Source organism: Vanessa atalanta, chromosome 8 (assembly GCF_905147765.1).
Source record: "Vanessa atalanta chromosome 8, ilVanAtal1.2, whole genome shotgun sequence".
NCBI lineage: Eukaryota > Metazoa > Arthropoda > Insecta > Lepidoptera > Nymphalidae > Vanessa > Vanessa atalanta.
Genome location: NC_061878.1, coordinates 9,892,201 through 9,905,245, shown reverse-complemented (window position 1 = coordinate 9,905,245; position 13,045 = coordinate 9,892,201). Strand labels below are relative to the sequence as shown.

The window sequence follows — 13,045 nt, the reverse complement described above, 5'->3', positions numbered from 1 at the left end:
ATTAATAGATGAATTAGAACTAAGTCATTTTAGTTTACTATCGGCGTAGAAAACTAACAAATAAACCTTATTCCGCGATATACAATTAAATAAAAAGCATAAACAAAATCGTAATTTTAATTGGTGTAAAGGCGTGATTTCTTCGTTACTTGTCAGTCTGCCAAAGCGAATTTTCAAAACGGCGGTATCTTTACATTTACTTTCTGCCTGCAAGTGAATCGTTAATTTCAAAATTGCTTAGAAGATCCTTGGAAGTATATTTTGACTGATTATAGAAATTTCTTAACTTGTAAAATTTAAATGGCTTTCAAATTTGTATTGTATTCGATTTGAATTTATAAATTTAATTTATTTCTTGTTCGTAGACTGATAAAATACTCTGCAACTGTTTTCTATTACTCGCTCGAGTTGCTTCCGTCTATCTTCATTATTTACATGGAATGATATTTATATCTGTCCGTATATATGTTTAAACATTGCAAGAGAATGATTTTACTTCGTATAAAAAAAAAACGTACCGAATCGACTGTCCTTGTGTATTAATCAGTAAGTATTTCCAGTCTCACATATAAAACCATATTAGTAAATAAAATTTTATATTTCGACATCAATGTCTGTAACGTTAGTGTCTGTTTGAAATCTTAAACATCTTCAGTTACGCAGCGCTTACGAAATTACACGTGATCAATTTTTAAAGACAAGCGACTGATTGACGTATATTATGTGCTTAAATTTAAAAATCACTTTAATAAGAAACCCTTAGGAGGCCTTAGCCCAGCAGTGGGAAATTAACAGGCTGTTTATGTATGTATGTATGTATGTAGGTGTGTGTGTGTGTGTGTGTGTGTATGTATGTATGTATGTATGCTTATTTATAATAAGAAACATTAATAAAAAGCATGAGAAATTAAAAAAAACATACAAAACATACCAGTCGTAGGATAGATACTATTTATATTTCTAGATGGAGGATTGTACTACCACTGAACTAAAATAAACGAGCCAACTTTGCTATTTTGGTGTGCGTGACAGCGACGCTTGACACACACCAAACGTCATATAATTTTACTAGTGTGAACATACTTAGTGGCCAATGATTGGCCACAATTTTTTTTCGACTTAAACATAAACAAAGCCAGAAACTATTTATACATTTACACAGATGTTTTTATGTAACTATAGCCAAAAAAAATTTCTTAGATTTATCTCGGACTCCAATATATATCTTTTATTTTTGAATCATAATGCTTTGTCAGTATGAGATATAGCGTTATTTTATGTTAAGTTACGTCGCTACTTACTTGAATGCGGAGATTTGCCATTGTAAGTCTCATCCTGATCTTCCCATCAATTATTCTGCCGGCAAACATCAATATCCTTTGTGTATTGTTGTGTTCCGGTATGAAGTGTTAGTGAGGCAGTTATTAGAGGTAGAAGAAATTTAATATTTCGGAGCCCTTGGTTAACAGCGTATTGACGGTGTTTAAAATTCTTAATACTCTACGAATTGACATTGATAAAAGCGACAGTATCTACTTACCTTACTTAAAATGTTAACTCATTTTAAAATTTATTATATTACCTATAAACTACTTATTATATACCTAGATGTAACTATTTATAAAATTTACCGTTTTAAATGATTTACAGTTACTTTTAATATGTGATAATGCATTTTTGTATATAATTAAATAATTCTTATATTCTCGTGGCTATAATGGGCGAAGAGAAAGTTTATGACAAATTGTTACTCGTAATTCAAAAAAAAAAAAACAAAAAAATGTTGACGTACATTATTTATTAGTTAAGTATTGTAATTGGATATTAGTCGCACAAAGTTTACTTTTTCTACATTTAGTGTAGGTAGGCTGTAAAAACATCCACGTGATATTGAATGCATAGCACCGCCAAAAAATTTACAGTAAGAAATAGTGATCATGGGTTGCATCGCCAATGGGCAACCAGTCTTGTGAACGAAGATGACCTATATCGTAGCTTACATAATAAAATAAGAATCAAAATAACGTACGGAACATTTCGTAAATCAGTGAATACAGAACGAATTATTAACGAAGGGAATTCTGATTACATCTATAAACGTTAGACCAAATCTCTAAGTCTATTACGATTCGTATTTGCATCAAATGCCCATACTCAATTTAACGATACGATTCAGTTTGACAAACCAACCGTTAGTAATTCGAAATGCCTGCAAAACCTTCGTTCTGGATCGAGCCATGATCCGCTGTTGGACGGAGCCTGCACAATGGCATCTCATTAAATAGAACACACTACGTTCTATCGCTGTTATATTAATTAAGCGTATGTGAACTCAATCTATTATTATTACTCAACGCAATCTTAACAGACAAAGAAAATGATATATTAACTCGGTTCTTAAAACGATCGATATTTTTTTTTAGATTATAAATATCGACAGAAATCAATATTTTATTTTTAATTTTGACGTGTACTTTTAACACACGGGATAATCATTATTAAATAATTATATAATTGCAACACGCCAGAGAAAAGGAAAAAGGAAAAAGGAAAACTTTTTATAGGTTTGCGTTCGAGCAATTAAGCCATCTGATGGTAAGTGGTCACCACCGCCCATAGACAATGGTGCTGTAATAAATATTAACCATTCCTTACAACGCCAATGCGCTACCAACCTTGAGAAATAAGATGTTATGTCAATTGTGCCTGTAGTTACACTGGCTTACTCACCCTTTAAACTAGAACACTACAATACTGAGACTGCTGTTAGGCGGTAGAATATCTGATGATATTCAAGCCCGTCTGGCCTACCCAGACGGTAGGCCAGACGGGCTTGCACAAAGCCACTAGCACCAGGAAACTAGTAACATTTGATAACTGTTTACAAAGGATCAATAATAATATTTTGGAATATTGTTAGAAAAATGCTCTTAGAATAATTTAAATAAATAAATTAACGCTGTATGTTTCTGTGCTACATAACAACGACTTAATAGATGATGCACTCCTTGGGAAATAAATAATCGCCTCTAGGCTGTTTACAGCGATTTTTGTACATTATTATTTAAAATAAAAATTGATGAAAGTTTTTTTCGTGTATGCTTGTGTGAATATTAAATAAAATTTTCGCATTTAAATTTGAATGATTATTTTTCAAAGAGGTGTGACAATAATTCATATTTTTTATAAAAATAAAACGATAAGCGCAAAAATGATTAATATCTCAAATTTTATATTATATAATTATATAAGGATCGTAACATTTTAATCCTATTATTTTTTCTTTTCAAAGTTATCAGTAATGTTTATGACTGTAATCTTAATTATTTAGTACCTATAAATAATTAATTATAAATTTGAAAACCGTGCTAAAAGTTATGAACCCCGAAGCGATTTGAATGTTCACCCTTAAGCGTCAAAGATGCTCAAGTTTATAATTTTGATTTGAAGAATAAATTGTATTCACTGTAATTGTAAATACAATGTCGAATAATTTAATTTATTATATTAAATATAATGAATACCAATAGCATTATTAGTTTCGGCGGTGAAGGAAAACATTCTGAGGAATATAAGATTTTAAATTAACATGGCTATTTTTATTACTATCATTATTTAAAACGGGATATTTACCATGTTTTTTATTTTTATTTGGTGGAGCTCAATATCGGAGCTCAATATCGGATCCTTTCTCGTATGCACTGCGTGGACACTTCTAAAGCCGTCAACATCTACCCGCAAACTTCAGTCTCGTGAACAAGACATTCGCAGAAAATGTCGAAATATCGAGCTCCACCAATTAAAAATAAAAAACATGGTAAATATCCCGTTTTAAATACTCATAGTAATTCTGAGGAATATAGCTCTGATAAAAATAATCCACATTTGTATCTGACCCGTGTTCTCAAAAAGAGGGGTGACTTTAACCCAGCCGTGGCTTGTGAACAAGTTTTGTTTCATCTTGAATTTTTACTTTGGTACAACAGTATAAAATGATTACCGCTAAGGTTAGTTTGTTCCAAATGGTCATAAAGTCATATTTTTGGTATAGTTCTTATCTATTGGACAGGTTGAATTTCTGAAACCCAAGTTAGTTTTTAGGGTCAACGTTATCCTTGTGCATTTAAAGTAACATCATTATACCGAAATCTATAATAATATTATAAGCAGCTAAAATTTGTTTGTATGTATGGGGATAATCTCCGGAACAGAAAATCGATTTCTATATTATATCTATTTATTATAAATAATAATAAATAACCACACTCTGTGCTAGTGTGAAAATATATCTAATGTTGCTATAGCAAGGGATGAGTAACTTTAAGCAGAAGTTCTGAATAATTCCAGTTCCATTGTTCCACAGTTTCGATTCCAGGAAAGGTATCGAGAAAGGAATTCCTTTAGCTTATTCATTGTTACCAAGATTCTGAGGTGTAAAATTAATATAAAGTAGTTAATTATTTATTAAAGTTATTTCAATGTTACTAATATTATTAATATTTCCGAGCTTGGACATTTAAAATGGGAGAAAGCTACTAGTTGGAAGCTGCTAGGGGAAGTTTGACAATCAGTGACGATAATGATATTTGGTTTCAATTTAGTATTTAAACCTTCAATTAACGATGTAGATTCTACTAAGAATAATAATACTAAAAAGTTAATTGGAGGTTTAAATACGGTTCTATAAAATAAAGATTTCACAGCGATTAAATTAATCGATTATGAAATTTATTAAAAGTAATTTATTTAAAATGAGGATCTATATAAAAGACACGCACAGTTAACAAAACAAAAACACGTCTGAGATTCCAGAGCAAGAGTCAAGAGACATATTCAAGGCAAGCCTATTCCATCTTAAACTGCATCAGGTCTGACTTTGATCAAACTTAAGCTTATATTTCGCCAAAAATTTTCAAAAATCGAACGAAATTCCAAAAAGTTTTATTTTTATTTCTTTGCTTTCACGGATATACCCTCCAAAATTATATAAGTATTTAAGTGACGTCATAAAGCCACTAGATAACTTTAACTATTGTAATAAATTGTCTTACGTTTTGACTTGTTATTGTCCATAAATCTAAATTTTATAACGTGCTCTGTTTTTAAATTGCGGTATTTTAAGGTAATTTCCATTTATATGTTTCGTATATCTGATGAAAAAACGGCTACAGGATCGTTCTTGTATCCATCTGTTCTCCGTCCGTACACGTCAGTCGCATGCTATTTTTAACGTTAACGAACGTCAAAGTTATGGCATTGAAGATTTATTATTTAAACTATAAATAGATATTAGTTAATAATACAAATCAGTCTACCATCAAGCATTATTTAATATATTCCGGTTTGACGGGTGAGTGAGCCATTGTAACTACAAGTACAAGGGACATGACATCTTAGCTCGAAAGGTTAGCGGCGCATCGGTGATGTAATTAATGTCTTTGGGCGGTAATGACTTACCAACAGGAGTCTCAATTGCTCGTCCGCCTACCTATACTATAAGTAAATATATTATAACACAAACAAATTAAGAATAACAAATATAAGAATATAAAAAAAAAATCAGATAGCACGGTATTCGTTTCTACAAAAAGATTTCGCTTAGCCTATTAAAAAAAAACTCATGTCAAATAACACATTGATAAATAAGGTACATTATTCAATATAAGAAAGCGTGGATACAGTACTAAATTTTTTATTGTTCTTTACTGTAATTAAAATGGTAGGAAAGATAACTACTGAGTTTTTTTTCCGGTTTTCTCGGTAGAATCTACTTTCCGGATCAAATAATCAATAAAAAATATAATTGAAAATTAAACGTTTCATAATAAAACACATACAAAGCCAATCGCTCATAATATCTTACGCTTAGAAAACTTTTTCTATAAAAACGTTCTCATGCGAGGAACGTCTCATAATTTTAATCTTTAGAATCTAAAATTAACGTCTTACATTACTTTTAATAAAGCATCTGAGTTTGCCACTTCTGTCTATTGTCAAAGGACTTGTTATCTTAAGCACTTGTGTTAAAGTGGTGATTATCTTGCAGTTCCTCGGACGGTACTGAAGGAGCGGTACGAAAGTGCTCCTGAAGAGGATGAAGTCGCTCACGATGCTTCCGATCTTGAACACGATGATGTTGGTAAGTGATTTTTAAATATTATAAATATATATGAAGGCAAAATGATCGTTATTTTTATTTCTGGATCACGTTGAAATATTAGAAGAATAGCTGATTCCATTTTTAAATTTATTTATTTAAATTATGTTATTTTAAAAGGATCGTGGGCGATAAACACTAATAGTTTTAGTTCCTTTCTTATCACAAGACCGTATTGGTGCAAGTATGTGTGTTAAATGTATAAGTGCGGTTAAAATCTGGAAATTATGGATTATGAGAGTTAGGTAACAGTGAGAGCTCCTGTATTCCGGTATAATCAGCTGCCCCGATGACAATTCTCCGCTAAGAATGACGCCGTGGCTGAAATCGGTCTAGAGTACGTAACCATACTACATACATAATACATAAAGTCTTATTATTTATACTATTTCTGCTTAAATAATATAAAATTATTCGATTCTATTTTTAGAGTGCTCGTGAAATTTTTTTTTTTGATATTATTTAAGAAAAATGGCAAATACAATTCATATAATTACTTTGAATATATTTATAATTTTAAAAATAAATTAAATTTGAAAATAGAACAGGGCTTTTAACAGTCATTTCTTATTCTTTGTTTCATCCATATCACCGGGTGAAAGCAAGGAGTTTGTAATTATCGCGGGCTTAACATCACTCCCTAGCCAACTGAACCCTATGAATGAGATATGAACACACGATGTATTCATGCGATAATTACCGTCCTCTTATCCAATTACCCCGCCTAAAATTTTAATTGAAATTTCGCGAGCTAACGCAAAATATAACTAAATTTATAATGAAGTCTCAGAGAATCCCGATCCAAGAGATAATTACTCATCTCAAAAGTCTGAAAAGGTGTCATTAAGAATTTTTTTAATAAAAACTCTTGCGAAAATAATTACATTCGAAAACACAATTTATAAAATTAACAGTACTCGACTTAAATATTTGATTTAATATGTAAGAGAATCACAGTATAAATTGTGTTCATTTGTGTACACATGTAAAAAATGTATACGGTAAGTTGTGATTGTTACAAAAGCGCTTTACGCTTTATGTTACAAGCGATATTAATCGTAATTTATTCATCAGAAATTAATATCGTAACAACTACTTTCATTTAAACATCAATGTTTAATAGAAATTTATCGCTGGCAGATCAATTCCACTACGTAACATCAGCCGCATTGTTTACTTAGAACTGAAATAGAAATAATATATCGTATACTATAATATATTAGTGCCTTAGTTATAATTACTAGCTTTTGTTTAATCTCAGGTATAGATCTATTCACTTACGAATGCGGGCTTCTGCAAGTTAAATTATTGGCATGCGTTGGTACGAGTGAGTGAATCTAGGGCTTACAAGACGTCTTAGTGTGTGTGAGATGACTGAGTGTAGAGATAGCAAAAAAATTAAAATTTTCATATTTTTATAGTTTATTTCATGGAATTATACGCTCAATTCAGATGTAAATCTGATGTGGTTATATGTATATATTGTAAATGTATACGTCTTTACAACGATATCCCGGAAAACCTCTCAATATTTCTATTGTAAGATTATCAAAATCCGTCAAAGAACATCTGCGTGCGAACATCATCCCACGAAAGACTTTATATATAATATTACATCTTGGAAATGAAATGATTGTCTCCAGACCATTTTAAATATAAACAATTTATCATTGTAAACACACATTTCTGAACTAAAATATCTCTCAAAGTTCTCAGGCCTAAGAATTTCTTGCAAGCCGGTGATAGAACTTGACAATAAATAAATAAAAGTGTTATGTCGAATGATATTTGAATTTGAATATAACTTATAAATGTTAAATTTTTGACCATCAATGTAACGTTTGTATATTATTAAATAAAGATTTTTGACTTTAGTAACGTTACTTAGCAATATAAGTAACATATTTTTTCAGATTGATACTTTTAAAAAAATATTTATACCTATTTTCTATCTATATTTATCGTGTATCTTAAAAAAACCTGCTCAGTCGCCATATTATTTCTCCAGTCTTACGAAAATATCGTCCCATCAGTTTATAAGTGTAAGGGAGAAAGGAGACTGCATCTGTATTAGCGTACCCACTTGTCCACTGTAATAGGATCATTGTTTATGTGGACCAAGCATTTCATCAGTTTCATTTCAGAGAACCATGATTAAACCTTTTTTTTTTTTCTCGTTGGAAAAACCCATTACGCGTTTCCCCCTCGTGATGTTGGGAGGGGGGGGGGAATATGTGGGACTCGCCGGTGCCCAGGACGACACTTTTGCGCCTTAGTACACCGGAATACCCATTAAGAAACCAGCGGTACCCTCTCCGTCTTTTCAGTGGGCGCCACAGGATCGCTTTCGCATGCTACCGTGGCGTTATGGTTGCAAAGCCTACCTGAATCCTTGGACAAGAAAGACAGTCTTAGTCGAAAGCGTCCACCTCCTTTCCACACTCTTCAGTCATGTTCCTCATAGCACAGCACAGAAGCGTTCCAAGTCAGAGATTTACTGCTGTATGAAATATGAATTGTCAGAGAGTGTCCCAAGATTTTTGATAAGAAGGTATTTAGTTTATAAAAATAGTTTATTGCAGACATTTTCAATTGTTTTGTGAGCCAAAGTATGCTGCTTAAAATGAACCAATATTGCACCCCAAAGATATTGTCTAAGGAACAGGGTTTGGGGGTTACATCATTGGAATACTTTAATTGTTAGTTTTCTAAATTTGTATCTTCTATTTGAAATCGGGACATATACATAAGATTTAGGTAAAACTTTAACAGCGAAATCTAAATTTGTTACTTAAATATCTATGTATAATTTGTTTTTGTCTTTGTCAAATTTTGAGATAACGCTTGAGTAAAATTAAATATGAATTCGTTCTTTGAACATCAAATACGTTCCAAAGGTACATTATTCCTAAAATTACTTTTTTAAATCTATCACATCTCTAAAATATTCCGTTAGAAGTTTTTCAATAGAATTTCTAACGTCTTTGATCTTACATTTATGAGTTACTAGCGACCCGCCCTGACTTCGCACGGGATCAATACTGATACTAAATATACTACAGAATATAATTATATACAAAGTACATAGCTTTTTGTCATTAGACAATACAAACCGCTAAGCCCCTACATTTTAAATCTGTAATATCTTCGAAAATATTCATTTAAATTACATGCTGTAAAAAGCCATATTGATCTATATTAAATGCACAATGTATTTAAGGTACCTAATTGTATAATATAGGTAATACTGTATTACTTAAAATCGCTTTATTTCTCGAAAAAAGAAAAGGATAAAAATGGTTATTGTGTGATATCCTACCCTCTTAAAGTGTACAATATTGTAGTACATTATTTTCATCTATCTTATAGGGTTCAGCCAGCGTTTGCAGTGTTAGTGCAAAAATGTGTTTATTTACGTCATTACATTAAAAACCTCTAAAATTATCAGTGTATAAAATATAAATAAATATTGGACAACAACACATACATTACTCTGATCCCAATGTAAGTAGCTAAAGCACTTGTGTTATGGAAATCAGAAGTAACGACGGTACCACAAACACCCAGACCCAAGAAAATATAGAAAACTAATGAACTTTTTCTATATCGACTCGGCCGGGTATCGAACCAGGGATCTCGAAGTAGCGTACCCATGAAAACCGGTGTACATACTACTCGACCACAGAGGTCGTCAAATGTATCTCTACTATATAGCTAGAAAATTCTTGAATCACTCTATCTATTAAAAAAACACATAATAATCCGTGTTTTAAATATACACAGGGGCAGACAGACAGTGGGATGTGACTTTGTTTTATACTATGATGATACCTGTACCAAAGATTTATTGAATGATTATTAAACTAAACTAAATGCATTGAAGTAATAACTTTTTGTATTAACCAACATTCATAATTATAAACGTGTTAGTAATTTTTTGTTTTTCCCCTATTATATTTCTTTACTTAAAATAATCCCTTAATATCGAGTTCTATTCACTAAGCCATCTTGGCTTTCATTCAAATAATAAACCTAAAGGCAGACAATTTTACAATTCCCGATATGCATTATGATTCCAAGAACGTTTTGAAAGCAAAATACAAATATTTGTAATCGAGACTGTAGCCTCGTCGCCACCAAAGAGCCCGGTTATTACCTATCGTTACAGTAAACATAAAAAATAACATTGTCATCCGTTCTAAAATAGTCGAAGTCTTTGGAATTTCTTTTTTTTTATATTCATGTTAAAGTCGCAGCCAATAACATCTCCGAAATGCAAAGCAACGAAATAATTATAACTAAATATTGTATAGCAGAACTTAATATGAATGCGGTTCAAAGACTGCAATTTCTTTTATGATATTTTATAAGGGGCTAAGATAAGCTTTTGTGTGAAATAAGAACCGAATAAACATTTCAACTTTTATAATGTTTTGAATAATATATTGTAATTAAATTCGTTCTTAACTATGTGAATGGTACGTTTCATGCCAAAAGTAAAGGAAAAGAAATGACAGTACCATTCCTGTATTTACTACTGATTGTCCATCTGAATTAACCAATATACATTCGCCAATCAATAAATTCACCCGTACATAACAGTGCTAATGCATTGCCCAATATCCTTCTTACGTCATAAAATGATATACGATTTAGTTTTACCTTTATCGATGAATAAAGCCTGAAGTGAACAAGGTAAATAAATTAAAGATGTAACACTTATTATTACGTGGTGGTAGTGCTTTATGCAAGCTACCCACTTGTAGGTACCACCCACTCAACATATATTCTACCGCCAAGCAGCAACACTTTAGATTGTTGTCTTCTGACTTAAAGGATGCACCCATCCTCTACTATAACGGTCATATGAGATATCACATCCCAGTTTTCAAGGTTGGTGATGCATTGGTAATACAATATATCGTTAAAATTTGTTACGGTGTCAATGTTTATGGGTCTAACCATTTACCACCAGGTGCTTCATATGCTAGACCTACCTACGATATAAAAAAGACAACAAATACTTTAATTTAGTTTAAATTATGATAAACTTAAATTAAAACTACAAATACCAGCTCTCAGTCATTACTGTGACATCTTGTCACACAGCAAATGTTTTGTTAGTAATATTCATAAGGAAATACTCTTAAACATTTTGGAAAGATAACCGAATACAAACCTTTAATAAACCTTTGCGTGATACGATACAAATTCGTTATTGTATACGAGTACATAATATTTAAAATAGGAAAAAGAATTGTACTCTCAACAATCTACATACAACATAATTTCTAATTAGAATAAAATGAACAAGAGAAAATAATCCGATAAGTTATTAACTTACAAAAGTAAAAAGTTAGCAGACCTCAAAAGAGATGCATGAAGTACAATGAAAAACGACAGAGGAAAAGACTAAGCAAATCAATAAAAAATCGTCTAGATATCAAAGGCAGCAAAGATTAAAATTACAAGTTGCATCAAAGGAGAATAAAGACAGAGGAAAAGTCATAAAATAAATCAAATTAAAATACGAGAGATAGTATTAATTAAACCAAGCAACCAAGAACATAAAAGTCATGTCAATATATTCTGCAGCAAAAATACCTTTAAGATTATATTCTAGTTTCAACATTACATAATAAAAATACTTACTTGATACGTATAACCAAAAAATGAACGAGATTATTAAAAATTATATAAAATGTAATAAAGGATAAAGAAAGACTGTAAAGGGACTTAAGTTTAATTGAAGTGACTTTAAAAGAAAAACAAGAGAAACGTAAGATAAAATGATTAAACGAAGTTAAAAGTTCGCATTCAAGACCAAAAATGAGTAACATTTATAATAAAATGCAACGAATAAAACTCAAATTGTACAGTTTTTATGCTTGAAAATAATATAGTGCACGAATGAAAACGACAGCATGAACTAAAAAATTAAAAAGCAGCAAAAGGAAAAAATGATTTAATATATAGTAAAATAATAATTGAAATATTAGACGTTATTGAAATTAAACATTTTCATTGACGTAAGAATACTTGTTGACGCTACTGCAAAAATAATTCGACAATAATTAAAAATTATTCTCAACAATCAAAATACATTTAATCACCCAATACGACATACAAACTTTTTTGTTGCCAAACTTGTTAAAATACAATCTGTGTGCGGGCTTTCTTTTTGCTCATTATGAGTTCCCTAAGAAGTAACACTTAAGCTCCCAATCCCTTAATATTTAGATACGCATAAAGATATGCTGAGATTATCTATATTCTAAGCTTAGCTATAAAGTTGTTCAGGTGTTTATTGAATCTTTTATTAATAAAATTTATTAGACAGTATTTTTTATGGCTTATAAGCTATTAAGTCATATTTTAACTTGTTTATTCATTATCCTACTGGCTTAAAGACTCGGTTTAAGTCCGTAATCATTATAGATTTAGTATTGTTTGCTATAAGAAATGTTGCTTAAAATATATTTAAAACTTTCTGGGACACTAAGCGCCTATAGACGTCATAAAAATTACTTGGGTACTGTCTCTAATGTACTGTTCCTTAAAGTTTAAATATTTGCAACTACAATTTTAAATCAACTCATTTCATGAAATATAAGATATAAATATGGAAATCATTTGTACTTTACTGTTGTGGTAGGGCTTTGTGCAAACCCATCTGGTCTGGCAACACACACTCTACAGATATTCTAACGCAAAACAGCAGTACTCAGTATTGTTGTATTCCGGTTTGAAGGGTGAGTCAACCAGTGTAACTACAGGCAAAAGGGACTAACATCTTAGTTCCCAAGGTTGGTGGCGCATTATTTATTACAGCGCCGCTGTCTCTGGGTGGTGGCGACTTAACCATTGGAAGCCGATTTGCTCGTCCAC

General features: G+C 31.2%; 1 protein-coding gene across 1 annotated transcript in view; it reads left to right on the top strand.

The window, feature by feature from the left end:
• LOC125065809 overlaps nucleotides 1-13,045 on the top strand; it is an 82,337-nt gene that overhangs the window by 64,775 nt on the left and 4,517 nt on the right. Inside the window, exon 7 of the mRNA XM_047673643.1 lies at nucleotides 6,047-6,139. Coding sequence (XP_047529599.1) covers nucleotides 6,047-6,139 — 93 coding nt within the window. The remainder of the gene's footprint in view (nucleotides 1-6,046; nucleotides 6,140-13,045) is intronic.